The 16,432-nt window shown below is 48.5% G+C and overlaps 1 protein-coding gene across 1 annotated transcript in view; it reads right to left on the bottom strand.

Annotated features, from left to right (window-relative positions):
- Nucleotides 1-6,010, bottom strand: part of LOC147112212 (protocadherin-16-like) — a 222,783-nt gene extending 216,773 nt beyond the window's left edge. The window contains exon 1 of the mRNA XM_085998329.1: nt 5,942-6,010. Coding sequence (XP_085854455.1) covers nt 5,942-6,010 — 69 coding nt within the window. The remainder of the gene's footprint in view (nt 1-5,941) is intronic.
- Between the last annotated feature and the right edge of the window lie 10,422 nt (nt 6,011-16,432).

Raw genomic sequence — 16,432 nt, 5'->3', positions numbered from 1 at the left:
GTGTGAGTTTCCTCACTCCCAGCGCGAGTTTCCTCACTCCCAGCGTGAGTTTCCTCACTCCCAGTGCGAGTTTCCTCACTCCCAGTGTGAGTTTCCTCACTCCCATGTGTCAGTTTCCTCACTCCCAGTGCGAGTTTCCTCACTCCCAGCGCGAGTTTCCTCACTCCCAGCACGAGTTTCCTCACTCCCAGTGCGAGTTTCCTCACTCCCAGTGTGAGTTTCCTCACTCCCAGCGTGAGTTTCCTCACTCCCAGCAATCGGGAGTCTGGGTCTGGGCTCCTCCCATGAAAACCTATGAAATCAATCTGGGTGAAACAGGACTGAAAAAGACTGACGTCGGCAAAATCAGGCACCACAAATTAAATGGGATCCAACTCAGCAATCCAACCTCGGATGGACCACTGCAAGCTGATTGACATCCGATCTTTCCATTCTTCACTCGTACTCTAACATTTCCTACAACTCCACTCACACTGACACACCACAGCTTGATTCCTGGCACACACCCTAAGACCCAAAGATGTGCGGGTTAGGATGATTGGCTATGATAAATTGACCCTTAGTGTTAGGGGGATTAAAATACGTGGGGTTATGGGGATAGGGTGGGATATGTGTTGGTGTAGGGGTTACGGGGATCGGGTGGGATATGTGTCGGTGCTGGCTCGATGGGCCGAAATGGCCTCTATCTGCACTGTGGGGTTTCTGTGATTTCTGTGACTCACTGTGTTGTCCTCTCACTCACTGAGACAGCCCCTCACACTGACTAACCAAAGCTATACTAGAAAGCAGCTGGCACTCAGAGAGAGATAGAGTGACAGAGACAGAGAGAGAGACACACACAGACAGAGACAGAGAGAGACAGAGACAGAGAGAGAGAGACAGACACAGAGACAGAGAGACACAGAGACAGAGAGTCAGACAGAGAGAGCGAGACAGAGAGAGAGTGTCACACAGAGACAGAGAGAGGGACAGAGCCACAGACAGAGAGAGAGACAGAGACAGAGAGAGAGTGACACACAGAGAGAGACAGAGAGAGAGTGACACACAGAAACAGAGAGAGAGACAGAGACACAGAGAGAGAGAGACGGAGAGAGAGACAGAGAGACACACACAGAGACAGAGAGAGGCATGTCACAACCTGAGGACTGTTTAAAATTAAGACTGTTTAAAATTAATATTGAACGTACCAAATGAAGTACAAAGACTGTTTAAAATTAATATTGTTTAAAAGTAATATTGTATGTACCCAACAAATGTCAAATCGATTGACACCTACAGAATGTTTGAAAATGTACCTTTTTGCTATGTAAGCTTTGGCAATATGGTTCTCTGTAAACTTTCATGCCAATAAAGCATTTGAATTGAATTGAAATTGAATTGAATTGAGAGAGACAGAGACAGAGAGAGACAGAGACAGAGAGAGACAGAGACAGAGACAGAGAGAGAGAGACAGACAGAGACAGAGACAGAGAAAGTTGACAAATCCCCTGGACCTGACGGCCTACATCCTAGGGTTCTAAAAGAGGTGGCTGCAGGGATAGTGGATGCATTGGTTTTGATCTTCCATAATTCCCTAGATTCTAGAACGGTCCCAGCGGATTGGAAGGTCGCAAATGTAACACCGCTATTCAAGAAAGGAGGAAGAGAGAAAACAGGGAACTGCAGGCCAGTTAGCATGACATCAGTCATCGGTAAAATGCTGGAATCCATTGTTAAGGAACTGGTAACAGGACACTTAGAAAATCATAACATGATTAGACACAGTCAACATGGTTTTGTAGTGATTGAAACTTAATGGAGTTTTTTGAGGATGTAACTAGCAAGGTCGATAAAGGGGAACCAGTGGATGTAGTATATTTGGATTTCCAAAAGGCATTCGATAAGGTGCCAATTAAAAGGTTATTACATAAGATTAGGGCTCATGGGGTTGAGGATAATATAGTAGCATGGATTGAGGATTGGTTAACGGACAGAAAACAGAGAGTAGGGATAAACAGGTCATTTTCTGGTTGGCAGGCTGTAACTAGTGGGGTGCCGCAAGGATCAGTGTTGGGGCCTCAGCTAATTACAATCTCTGCAACTGGACCCTGGACTTCCTAACAAACAGACCCCAGTCTGTCAAATTAGGTAACCACACCTCCACCCCCGACCCCGAACACGGGGGCCCCACAAGGATATGTGCTGAGCCCCCTCCTCTATTCCCTCTTCACCCACGACTGTGTGGCTGTTCATGGTTCCAACACCATCATCAAGTTTGCGGATGATACCACGGTAGTAGGCCAGATCACCAACAATGATGAGTCAGCCTACAGGGAGGAGGTCCAGCATCTCGTGAAGTGGTGCGCCGATAACAACCTGGCCCTTAACATCAAGAAAACCAAAGAAATCATTGTGGACTTCAGGAAGTCTAAAGGCGGAAGTCACACCCCCATCCACATCCATGGGGCTGTGGTGGAAAGGGTGGACAGCTTTAAGGTCCTCGGAGTCCACATCACGGAAGACCTCTCCTGGTCCCTCAATACCTCCTCTCTGGTGAAGAAGGCCCAGCAGCACCTATATTTCCTAAGGAGGCTGAAGGGATGTAACCTGTCACCCCTGATCCTCTCTAACTTTTACCGCTGCACAATAGAGAGCATCCTGACGAACTGTATCACAGTATGGTATGGCAGTTGTAGCTACTATGACCGGAAAGCCCTGCAGCGGGTAGTCAAAACTGCCCAACGCATTACCGGCACCCGGCTACCGACCATAGAGCACATATACCAGAAACGCTGTTTACGGAGGTCACGGACCATCATCAAAGACCCTACCCACCCCAGCCACAGTCTGTTCGCCCTCCTGCCATCTGGGAGACGCTACAGATGCATTCGCACCCGAACGACCAGATTTAGGAACAGCTTCTTTCCCAGGGCTGTCATCCTACTGAACTCCACAAATAAACTCTAAAGCCTGCACATCTGCCAATGCACTTTATTATGGTTATGTTTATGTTAATGTATTACAAGCCAAATGAATGTTGAATGTTTAAATGTCTTAATCTAAATGTACACTCTCGGGAGCCGCAAGCCTACATTTCGTTGTACTGCACTTGTGCACTAACAATGACAATAAAGTTGATTATGATTATGATTATGATATTAATGACTTAGATGAAGGGACTGAGTGTAATGTATCCAAGTTTACTGACGATACAAAGCTAGGTGGGAAAGTAAGATGTGAGGAGGACACAAAGGGCTGGATTTTCGTTCAGAAGTCGGGTTGTAGTCCCGCCTCCATCGAGATGCGGCCAATCCACGTGATTCTCACTTGATTGACCTTGTTGAGCCCGCCCAGCGGGCTCAGCAGGCCAATTAAGGGCCACCCGGCAACAGGTGATGTCACAGCTGCTTGAAGCTGTCAAACACTGACAGTCTTACTTCTAACCTGAGTCCTTCTACGCAGACTCAGTTAGAAATCTCACCGGCACTGAAAGCTGCAGGCTGTCACTTTTGACAGATCGCAGCCATTCTGCTTTCTGTGCCGGCTGAGTGAGGGACTCCCGAAGCCTAGAGGAGGGAAGGCTGTAAAGGTAAGTACAGGTAATTTAAACTTCTTTACACACTTTAGACACACCAAACGCACTTACCTTTGCACTCATGCACCCATCACTCACCTGAACACCGACATCTCGACCCCTCCAAGTCCTTCAACCCGACGGCCCGCCTGCTCTAACCTGGCGTGGTTTGGAGCCGTCGGGAATCCCACACGACACCCCTCAAAATAGGGATTAGGCTAAAAACTGCCTGTTAACTACCTGTTAACAGGCAGTTAATTGGCACTAATCCCTTCCCGCCTCGGGTCGGCAGGTCCCAGTGCGGGGCGGGTACCCGCCTCCTTTGAAACTTACGTGGAGGCGGGTTTTGGGCGGGATGGTGTCGGGACCCCGGAATTCGGGATTTTAGCCCCCCGCATGCCTAAAAGCCCGCCTCACGGCACACTGAAAATCGACCCCAAAGAGTCTGCAAAGGGATATCGATAGACTGAGTGAGTGGGCAGTAAGGTGGCAGATGGAGTATAATGTGGGGAAATGTGAGGTTATTCACTTTGGTAGGAAGTATAGAAAAACAAAACCTTTTTTAAATGGTGAGAAACTATTAAATGTTGGTGTTCAGAGAGATTTAGGTGTCCTCGTGTAAGAAACACAGAGGGCTGGAAATTCATTATAGCCGAGGAATGGGCAGTGTTTAGACTAAAAATGGCTGAGTAGCGCCAGTTGAAAATCATCTCGGCTGCTCGCAAAATTTATCCTCACTCCTCATTAAAATGATTGTAGTCATGATTCTAGTCTAAAAACCCAAGCTCATTGGCGTTACACTGAAAAGATGGACCAATATCAGGTGTAGTCTAAACTCAAGTCATGATTGCCACAGGCTTTTTTCACTACTTAAAGGGGAGGTTCATTGATGCTGCAGCACCTCATTCTCAGCAGCGTTGGATGTGCAGCTGCTTCAACAATCATAAGAGGAAAGACAAGGAGAAGGAGCAGTTATTTACAAATCCTGATGGCAGATCACCGCCCCAGGGAGAGAGCCTGGAAGTTTTCGGATGAAGCTTTGGTGGCATTGGTTTTACCGGTGGAGAGAAGGCAGGCGGTCCTGTACCCGCCAACTGGCAGGAGGCCCTCGCCACAAGCCTGCTGGACTATGTGGAGGGAGGTGGCACAGCACATCACGGGCAGCACTGTGGTCGCCAGCACCCACACACAGTGCAGGAAAAAGTTTAACAACCTCACACGGGTGGTGTCAGGGTGAGTGAAGGCTTCAACAAATGTTACATACCACCATCTGTACCACAAGCTGTGCACACTGCTCAATGTACCACACCCCTACACCCCTAGCACTCACCCACCAACAATCTCTACCTTCAAACACTCACACCCACATCTCACACCTTGCACACACTGACAGCGATTCAACTATTCCAGGCACATGGGTCATTAGTTATTAGAATGCATGTGATATGTTTACAGATAAATTTAGTAAGTGTGTTTAGAATATTTTTTGGTCTCTCTCATTTTACCTTGTTGCCCAGAGGGATGCTGTGATATGCCATGAGACAGGGCAGAGCCATCCCATAAATATCAATGGCCCCAATGAATAGGAGATTAGAAACACAGCGAGAAATAGTGAAGAGAGGGATTCATCAGTTACAGGGGTCGACACCATCTTTTGCAATCCAGACCAGTCGTCTAGACTCACAGTCCTAAACCGATTGTTACCTCCCCTTCTCCCTCCCCTCCCCCTCCCTATCCCCTCTCCTATAATCTCCTCTGCCCCTCCCCTTCCCCCTCCCCATCTCCTCCCCTCTCCTCCCCTTCCCCCCTCTTCCCCTCCCGTCTTCCCATCCCCTCTTCCCCCTCCCCCCTCTTCCCCCCCTCCCCCCTCTTCCCCCCACTCTCCCCTCTCCTCAATCTCCTCAATCTCTCCTCATAGGTCAACCCTCTCATCCCAGGGATCAATCTAGTGAACCATCGTTGCACCCCCTCTAAGGCAAGTATATCCTTCCTTAGATAAGGAGACCAAAACTGTGCACAGTACTCCAGGTGTGGTCTCACCAAAGCCCTATACAATTGTAGCAAGACTTCCTTACTCTTATACTCCAACCCCCTTGTAATAAAGGCCAACTTGCCATTTGCCTTCCTAATTGCTTGCTGTACCTGCATGCTAACACTCTGGGGCTAGAAATTCATGTGGTTTGCGCCACACGTTAGCACCACAAAATGCCGCTGACAGCTGTAACGACAGCTGATGCCGGTTCCAGCGCCATACGCCATATTGGTATTGTCGGTAGCGCCGCCGGTAAACTCAATCACCATGGAGCTCGCCATCATGGAGATTGTGACGTCAGTGAGTGTGCAACGCTCACTAACGTCCAATCTCCCAACTTCGTTATAGCCACTTACCTTAATGGCAGCACAGAACGACGATGGGGCGAGCTGGAAGCAGGCTGCAGCAGCGGTGTTTAAAGGCATTGGGGTCGATTTTATGTCAGGTGCGGGGAATTGGCGGGTTCCCAGAATTTAGTGATTCCGACACGATTGTAAATGGGTCTGTGAGATTGATGCAAATTTAACTCAATTGGCCAATTGATTTCCAGCGTGTGGAAAGCCTTGGCAATTGAGTATTTCCAGTCAGAAAGTCGCAGAATATGACATCATCATTGCTGCTGCTTTTAAGGTCCACAGCAAGCCTTGCTTCCTCTGCAGGCTTCCAACCTTCAACATTAAGATGGCGCAGGAGCCTGCAGGAGGAACGGCCAGCGGGAGGGCCAGATCTGCCCCCAAATTTGATGAGGCTTCACTACAGGCATAGTGCTAGAGCCCACAGGGAGGTCCTGTTCCCTTCTTCAGGGAGGAAGAGGCCTCCCAGTCAAACCAAGGCTGTGTGGCTAGAGGTGGCAGGTCAAGTCAACTCCTTGGGGTTTACATGAATGACGTGGTTGCAGTGCAGGAAAAGATTCCATGACCTTCTTTGCACTGGAAAAGTAAGTACTGTATGAAGTTTCCATCACCCTCAATCTGATCCCCATTGCCTTTCCTCACCAGCACTCAGCTTTACCAATCTCTTCCTGCACATCCCACTAGACACTCACATCCATGCACCCTTACCCATTCCCTCTCTCTCTCTATGCTCACATTCACAGACCTATTCCACCATGCAGCCCTCACACTCCCTCTCACTGTGATGCTTTGAACACAAATGACTACACACAGGGAGGGCCCTTGGTCTTGCAACCTCACACCATCATTGTCTCCTTCTAAGTATCTATGCTATGCAATCTCTGCACTCACTCCTTCATTGTCACTCAACCTCCACTTGTCTCCCTTATTGCAGGAAAAGAGAGCTCACAACAGGAGAGAGCGAGCCAGGGCAGGAGGAGGGCTGCCCTCGTTAGCCCAGTTCACCCCCTGGGAGGAAGGTGTCCTGGAGATTGGGAGGGGCTGACTGAGATGCGGAAGTTGGGGAAGGACAGACAGGAGCATCCCCGCAAGCTGGTGACAGAATAGGTTTCCATCTCTCTCATTGGCATTGCATGAGTCGCTGATAATGATTCTGAAGCTACATCATATGGACTTATGATCATCTGCAAAATGCAATGTGCATGTAACCTTGGCATCACATCTCTAACTTTTTCCTCGACTCCCCCGCAGGACCATCGAGAGCTCCTGTCCCCACTCTGCAGGAGGAAGAGCCTGAGCAGCCAGACTCCTCAGAGGAATCTGCAACCTCTGAGGGCGCAGCGTCAGCAGAAATAAGCACACCCAGCACCAGCACAGACACTCGCACCTCGGTGGGACCTTTGGGACATAGAGTAGAGTTGTCACCTGGTGTATCACAGCTCACAAGTGAGCATCAGCAGATTGTGGAGACAGGGAAAGCAGTGGTGAGTCCTCGTCGGTGGGCGCAGGACTCTGCCAGCTCGGCTCAGCTGCATGTCGACCCTCTGCCTCTGGGTCCATCCGTAAGATCAGAGGTGATGGAACTCCATGCACAGATGCAGGAGTCTCTGGCAGGTTTTGTCTCCAGGGTCGCTGTGAGTGTGGAGCGAATGGAGGAGTCCATAGCGAACATGAGCAGAGCCTTTGTGGAGTCAGTGGTGCATGAACGCATCAACACGGAAAGGATGGCTACCTACGTGGAAATGATTGCTGCCTCCGTGGTAAGGCTGGCTACGGTAGAGGAGAGGAGGGCTACGGCCATGGAGGAGGTTAGTCGCCAGGGTATGGAAAACACGGTGAGTGTTCAGAATAGGATGACATCTCTTGAGGAACGATGGGCATCTATTGAACAGAGAAACCAGACCTTCATAGAAGTCCTTCTGAGTAGGACTGCCATTGCAGATACGGGTCCCCATGGCCCCCCTGATGTGCAGCAAGGTGCTCTCAAGCCACTTGCAGGCACTGAGGGGGACCTGACCCATGAGAGGGAGGTTGGTGGCAGACCTCAAGGAAGTGGGGGCTCCTCTCCAAGCGCTCTCACTTCTATGTCACTGCAGAGCCCGCGGTCAGAGCCCCGCCAGAGTCCACACCCAACGGAGATAGACGTCTCAACTCCTGCACAGCTGCATGAGCAGCAGACTGCTGACGAGCCCTCACATGCTCGCCACCCCAAAGGGCGCCCGCCAAAGGTGTCGAGACAGGAGCAGCAGGAAAGTGAGCAAGGGGCCTCCACATCTGCTGAAGCCACAGGGGAACCACTACGTAGGAGCACGCGTAAGAGGAAAATAAAGCACAAATAGTCACAAGGGTAGTCACTTGGGTGAAATGCTGTGTATTTTGGAAAAATGCCATCAGTTGTGCGTGTTTCATAAAAATTCTGATGGCAACTGCTGCAGTTCTGGCATGTGTCATTTCGCGAATGGGGCTTTCACATTGAGGGCTTAGGATTACTTGCAGTTGTCAGGATGCTGATCAAATAGCTTGGAATCCGCAGGGTTTGGCCATTGTCGATGCTCAGGTAAGAAGCTGCGAGGCAAAAGAGTTTGATTAACTAGGCTAAGCAAATCTGGCCAGGATGAGTGCGTTCCTTGCATCCCGGGTGTAATGATATCAGCAAATAGTGATGGTATTTGCCTGTTTGATTATGATGCCTTACCAGCATATTTGCCTGTTTGATTATTTATGCCTTACCAGCAGAGGGCATGTGAGACAAGCAGTTTAGTTTTAGTTTCGGTTTTAGATGGATCTCTAAGATGGTGTCTCCTGTAATGCTGTTAACAGAGTTGAACATACTTTAGATTAAAAGACATTCTCTTTCATGAATGTGTCATCATTGAACCCACATACAAATCAATACATGGTGTCAGAAGTGATTGAAAGAGATGAAGAGGAAAAATCTGAAGTTAAATCAGCTCTCCACATATTAGCAAGCCAAAAGAGAACATCGTTACTTACCATTGGAGAATAGCTAACGAAGTGAAAAAATGGTAGGATTACACCCACCGGCGAAGCTTCAGTTGACAGGTAATGTGGCTGAAAATTGGAGGAGGTTCAAACAACATTTGGAGTTGTATTTAGCGGCAATCGGAGCTGACGAGAAAAGTGATAAAATGAAAGCGTCAGTGTTCTTACATGTCGTGGGTGATGAAGCGCTGGAGGTGTATAATAACTTCACATTTGCTGCTGATGGAGACAAAATGAAGTTGGATAAAATAATGGAACAGTTTGAGGCCTACTGCATACCTAAACGTAACGTGACGTTTGAGAGGCACAGATTTTTCACGTGTACAGAAAACGGGAGAGACTATTGATCAGTATGTGACTGAACTGAGAAACAGAAGCAAATCGTGTGAATTTGGGGGACTGACAGACTCGCTGATAAAAGACAGACTGGTGTGTGGTATTCCAGATAATGGTCTAAGGGAAAGACTGCTAAGAGAGCAAAATCTAGACCTGGGAAAAGCCATAGCACTGTGTAGGGCTACAGAGACTGTGAAGTCGCAGGCAAAGGAGCTGTTCAGTGACAGTAGCTGCAACGTGGATGCAGTGAGAATGAACGGACACAAACCGTTTAACAAAAAGAGCGCCAATGTGAAAAAAGAGGCGTGGCCAGTGAACAAAAATGAAAGGGACTATCGAAAGTCATGTAGTCGATGTGGTACACAGCATCCACCAAGAAAGTGTCCAGCATATGGTAAAAAATGCAATAGTTGCAACAAAAACAACCATTATGCCTGTTGCTGTAAGAACCAAGCGCTACAAAGCAAGGTCCATGCAGTAGATGAAAGCGAGATAGAGGAGTTCTATGTGGATGTCGTGTCTGAAAACAAAGAAGAAAAAAGAGACTGGATGTTGACACTAAAAGTGAATGACATACACATTCCATTTAAATTGGATACTGGAGCACAAGTTAATGTGATATCAGAGACTGATTATAAGAAAATTAGACCCAGACCAAAGATACATGGAGCAAAAGTGAAAGTGACAGGATACTCAGGTACTGATATACCAGTGAAAGGAAAATGCATTGTCAAAGTGACACACAAGGACAGAGAGCACACGCTAGCATTAATCGTGGTGCCAAAGGATGTGCAGGCCATACTAGGTTTAATAGCCTGTGAGAGACTGAACTTGGTAAAGAGAGTCCTCGTTGTGGAAAGCGAAGGAGAGACAGTCTATGATGAACTCATGAAAGAGGACAACGACCTATTTCAGGGTCTAGGCTGCCTTCCAGGAGAACACACGATCAGGGTAGATAAAAGTATGCCAACGGTCATACATCCATGCAGAAAAGTTCCGTTTGCTCTTCAAAAGCCACTGAAGGCAGAATTGGACAGGATGGAAAGCCTGAATGTGATTCAGAAGATAGATGAGCCAACTGAGTGGGTGAGTTCCCTCGTCATTGTGGACAAAAAGAATGGAAAGCTCAGAATTTGCCTGGATCCAAGAGATCTAAACAGAGCAATAAAGAGAGAGCACTTCAAGCTTCCTACACGTGAGGAAATCATGTCACAGTTTGCAAATGCAAAGTATTTCAGCAAGTTAGATGCATCATCAGGATTTTGGCAGATGAAACTGGACGAGGCAAGTTCAAGACTGTGCACGTTCAACAGTCCATTTGGCAGATACAGATTCCTAAGGTTACCATTTGGCATTGCCTCAGCTCCTGAAGTGCATCACAAAACTATCCATATGATCTATGAGCACCTGGAGGGAGTTGATACATCAATGGATGACATCATAGTATGGGGAACCACGAGAACTGAGCATGACGAGAGACTGAAAAATGTGCTGGAAGCAACAAGGAAAACAAACCTGAAGCTGAATAGAGAAAAATGCCAGCTCGGGGTGACAGAACTGACATTCGTGGGAGATATCCTTAGCGGTGAGGGCATCAGACCAGTTCCCAGAAAGGTGTCCGCCATTGAGAATATGCCAAAGCCACAATGCAAAAAGGACGTGCAGAGGTTTAATGGAATGATCAACTACATGGGTAAATTCATATCCAACCTCTCAGAAAAGATGGCGCCACTGAGAAGACTAACTGAAAAGAACATAGAATGGGAATGGAATCATGAGCATGAGAAGTCATGGAGCGATCTAAAGAAACTGCTCACAGAGGAACCAGTTCTGAGGTTTTATGACCCAGCGAGACCCATCAAGATATCATCAGGTGCATCACAGAGTGGGCTCGGTGCTGTTCTTCTGCAAAAATATGACTACTGGCAACCTATTGCATATGCATCGCGCTCAATGACAGACGCGGAGACGCGATATACTCAAATAGAAAAGGAGCTGCTCAGCATCACATACGCCTGTGAAAGATTTCACCAGTTTGTGGCAGGACAAGCAATCAGTGTAGAGACTGACCATAAGCCCTTGATTGCATTGTTCCAAAAGCCACTAAATAGCTGTCCGCTTAGAGTACAAAGAATGATGATCAGGCTGCAACGCTATACACTGAATGTTGCATACACACCGGGTAAGCTGATGTATACAGCAGACACGTTGTCCAGAGCTGTTGACCCAAGTGACCCCGCAAACACCAAAATGGATGAAAAAGTGAACGCCAACGTGGACATGATCACAAGTGCACTGCCCATAGCAGATGCAATAATGGAGCTCATAAAGACTGAGACAAACAAAGATGAAACACTTAGACGACTGAGGAAAAGCATCTTGGATGGATGGCCCAACATGAAGCAAGACTGCTCACCTGACATGGCAGAGTACTGGAACTGCAGGGCGGAACTATCAGTGGTCGAAGACATCATCTACAAAGGAAGTAAAATAGTTATCCCAAAGAGTCTGAGAAAAGAGATGCTAAAAAGGATCCATGGAGGACATCTGGGAATCGATAAGTGTAAGAAAAGAGCACGAGAGGTGATGTACTGGCCACGAATCAACCAAGATGTGACAAATGAGGTGTCAAACTGCACAATATGCCTGAAATATCGAGCAAGCAATCCGGTAGAACCATTAAAGCCACACCCAGCGCCAGACAGACCTTACCAAAAGGTAGGCGCTGATCTATTCATATGTCAAGGGGAGGACTATCTTGTAGTCACAGACTATTACTCCCTGTATCCAGAGGTTTGTAGACTGTACACCACCACTGCAGATGCTGTGATAACATGTATGAAAGCCATATTCTCCAGACATGGCGTGGCAAGCGAGGTCTTCACAGACAACGGACCCCAGTTTTACAATGCAAGTTTCCGACACTTTGCCAAAGAGTGGGACTTTGTCCACACAACGTCAAGTCCTCACTTTCCACAGTCCAATGGACTAGTGGAAAAATCGGTCCAGACAGTGAAAAGACTGATGTACAAGGCAAAGGACAGTGGAACTGACTTCTACCAGAGCATGCTTGTATACCGCACAATGCCGCTCGAATGTGGTATGTCACCAGCCCAACTCCTTATGGGATGTCTGCTAAGGTCAAACCTACCCATCCCGGAGAACCTCCTGAAAACAAAAGAGGGGGAGAAAGTGAGGAAGTTCAAAGAACAGAAAGAAAAGCAAAAGTACTACTATGACAGAGGAACACAAAACCTACCTGAACTCCACACTGATGACCAAGTATGGTTCAAAGACAAAACAAACATATGGACTCAGAAGGGAACTGTCCTGAGTGAAGTTCAACCAAGATCATACACCATTCAGACAGATGAGGGTGCTGTTCTGCGAAGAAATCGTCGAGATCTTCTCATGGGACCAGCCACAGCAAGTCAAAAGACTGATACTGTTGAACAACCTGATCACACAGCAGGTCAAAAGACTGATACTGTTGAACAACCTGATCACACAGCTGAGAAATCATCATCTGAGGCAACAACTCAGATTCAAGGACAATCAATCAGAAAATCCTCAAGACACGTGAAGCCTCCTGAGAGACTCATGAGCAAGTTTAAGGACTCTTGTTACAGAAGGAAGTAATGTTATCTTATTCTCTCTTCAAGTTCTAGGTATTTACATATTTCATGTGAACACACAAAGCAAGGTTAAAAAACCTTGATCATGATAATGATAATGTAAGTTCATTAAGTGTTACAGTTAAAATGCAGAGTAATACAAAGAAAACATGTTGTTAGATAAAAGTAAAATACTTTTGTTTTAAGAAAGGGAGATGTAATGATATCAGCAAATAGTGATGGTATTTGCCTGTTTGATTATGATGCCTTACCAGCATATTTGCCTGTTTGATTATTTATGCCTTACCAGCAGAGGGCATGTGAGACAAGCAGTTTAGTTTTAGTTTCAGTTTTAGATGGATCTCGAAGATGGTGTCTCCTGTAATGCTGTTAACAGAGTTGAACATACTTTAGATTAAAAGACATTCTCTTTCATGAATGTGTCATCATTGAACCCACATACAAAACGATACACCGGGCAGCAATGTTCTCGCGTAATGCTGCCGCTGGTTGATGGGCCTCTGCAGGATGCTTGTTCTCGCCCTCCTCCTCCTCCTCCTCATCATCATCATCACCTGAGGAGGGTATGTGAGGAGCCATTTGGTCCTCAGGAATCTGCAAGCCACGATGCTGTGCCATGTTGTGGAGTGCACAGCAAACTTTTGGAGATACTGGCAGCTGAGTACTGTAGGGCTCCACCTGATCTATCCAGGCATCTGAAGTGCATCTTCAGCAAGCCGATGGTCTGCTCGATTATGGATCTGGTGGAAATGTGGCTGGAGTTGTAGCGCTCCTCAGCTTCGTTGGCTGGCCTCCTCAATGGCGTCATTAGCCAAGTCCTCAGGGGATAGCCCTTGTCTCCAAGTAGCCATCCGTGAAGTTGGTCTGGCAGACTGAATAGTGGAGGCACACTAGACTGGCGCAGTATGAAGGAGTCATGGCAACTGCCAGGGTACTTGGCACAAACATGCAAAATCTCCTTCTTGTGGTCACACACCAGCTGAACGTTAAGGGAGTGGAAGCCCTTGCGGTTGACAAAAATACCTGGATTGTGATGGGGTGCCCTAACGGCCACATGTGTGCAGTCAATGACGCCCTGCACCCTTGGAAAGCCTGCCAGATGAGCTAATCCAGCCGCTCGCACCGTCACATTTGCGCAATCCCTGGTGAAATGGATGTAATTGTGCGCGAGGGCAAAGAGGGCATCGGTTACCTGCATGATGCAAGTGTGTGCGGCCACCTGGGAGATGCTGCTGATGTCTGCTGCTGATCCCTGGAATGAGCCTGAGGCAAAAAAGTTGATTGCGGTGGTGGCTTTGACGGCCACTGATAAGGCATGTCCACCTGGTCCTCTGGGCTGCAGGTCTTGCTGTATCATTGTGCAGATGTCAGTCACCACCTGTCGCGAAAGTCGGAGCCGCCTTTGGCACTGCTGCTCAGTCATGTTGAGGTAGCTGACCCTGTGTCTGTACACCCTGTTTGGGGGGTATCTCCTGCGCCGACGGGCTTCCATGCGCTGGCCCCTTCTGGCCTGTGCTGCCTCAGGTGGGTGAGCAGCAGCCTGTTGCTCCTGCTGCTGTTGCTGGTGCTGCTGTTGTTCCTGGTTCTGCTGCTGCTGCACCTGGTGCTCGAGCTCCTCTAATGCCAAGAAGGGAAGGAAAAAAAGGCCTCCCATGCTTCTGATAGATGCCTCAGTTGAGGAAGCGCTGAGTGAGGGTGGTGAGAGGGGTCTCGCAGGAGGTCACACTGGAGATATGTGTGAGGCTCCAACCTTCCAGAGGTGTGGTTAAGCCTGGTAAAAGTTGCCCAGACCTGAGACAACAAAGTCCTGCCACCTGCAAATGATGACTGATCCAATCACCTCTTTAATGGTTGACCTGCAGCTGATAGTCAACAATCCAATAGTGCTCCCGCCAGGTTTCACAGGCGTCATCCCCACCAGGCGTGTTTTACGTGGGAAAAGGGTTAAACAGGCAAGGGACTGTTAAAATGGGATTATAAAGGCCAATTATTGCTGTTCAAGGGCCCTAAAGACAAGTCCCACCTGTTGCAGGCGGGACTGATTCGGGACCATCAGACACGCCTGGGTTAAAATGGCGTGGAGGCGGGAAGGGTCCCGACCCCCAGGTTTTGCGATTTTAAACCCCACCCGCCTCACGACCCACTGACAATTGAGGCCATCAGCTGCAACTAACATGGTTCGGCAGTTTCAGTGCCTGTTTGCTACTTCCTGCAACTCAAGCAGCTCTCTTTACTTCCTGCAACTGAAACAGCTCTTTACTTAGTTCAAGTTATTTTGGTGACAGGAAGGGCTCGATTTTCACTGAGCCGTGGAGTCGGGCTTGGAGGCGTGCGGGGGGTTAAAATCGCAAAAACTGGCGGGCGGGTGGGCGGGACCCCCCTCCAGCCTAGTTCTCGACTCCGAGCAATTTTAACTCAGGCGTGTCTGATGGTCCCGACTCCGTCCCGCATCCAACAGGCGGGACTGGTCTTTAAGGCCCTTAATTACCACTAAATGGCCTCTATAATCCTATTTTAACAGGCCCTTGAAAATTTAACCTTTTTCCCACATAAAACACACCTGGTGGGGATCACGAATGTGAATCCTGGCGGGAGCACTATTGGATTGCTGACTATCAGCTGCAGGTCAACCATTAAAGAGGAGATTTGATTAGCCATCATTTGCAGGTGGCAGGACTTAGTGGTCTCAGGCCTGGGGCAACTTTTAGAAGGCTTAACCACACCTGTGGAAGGTTGGAGCCTCACATCCATCTCCAGTGTGACCTCCTGGGAAACCCCTTTCGCCACCTTCACTCAGCGCTTCCTCAACGGAGGCATATACCAGAAGCATGGGAGCCATTTATTTCCTTCCCTTCTTGGCATTAGAGGAGCTCGAGCACCAGGCGCGGCAGCAGCAGAACCAGGAACAACAGCAGCACCAGCAACAGCAACAGGAGCGCCAGGCTGCTGCTCACCCACCTAAAGATGCACAGGCCAGAAGGAGCCAGCGCCTGGAAGCCTGTCGGCGCAGGAGATACCCCCCAAACAGGGTCTACAGACACAGGGTCAGCTACCTCAACATGACTGAGCAGCAGTGCCAAAGGCGGCTCCGACTTTCACGACAGGTGGTGACTGACATCTGCACAATGATACAGCAAGACCTGCAGCCCAGAGGACCAGGTGGACACTCCTTACCAGTGCCCGTCAAAGTCACCACCGCACTCAACTTTTTTGCCTCAGGCTCATTCCAGGGATCAGCAGCAGACATCAGCGGCATCTCCCAGGTGGCCGCACACACTTGCATCATGCAGGTAACCGATGCCCTCTTTGCCCTCACGCACAATCACATCCATTTCTCCAAGGATCGAGCAAGTGTCACGGCGCGTGCGGTTGGATTAGCTCATCTGGCAGGCTTTCCAAGGGTGCAGGGTGTCGTTGACTGCACACATGTGGCCCTTATGGCACCCCATCGCAATCCAGGTATTTTTGTCAACCGGCAAGGGCTTCCACTCCCTCAACGTTCAGCTGGTGTGTGACCACA

This window comes from Somniosus microcephalus, chromosome 10 (assembly GCF_052327205.1).
Source record: "Somniosus microcephalus isolate GS21.2 chromosome 10, FLI_Smic_1.0, whole genome shotgun sequence".
In the NCBI taxonomy this organism is placed as follows: Eukaryota; Metazoa; Chordata; class Chondrichthyes; order Squaliformes; family Somniosidae; genus Somniosus; species Somniosus microcephalus.
This window is presented reverse-complemented; position numbering and strand designations above follow the sequence as displayed.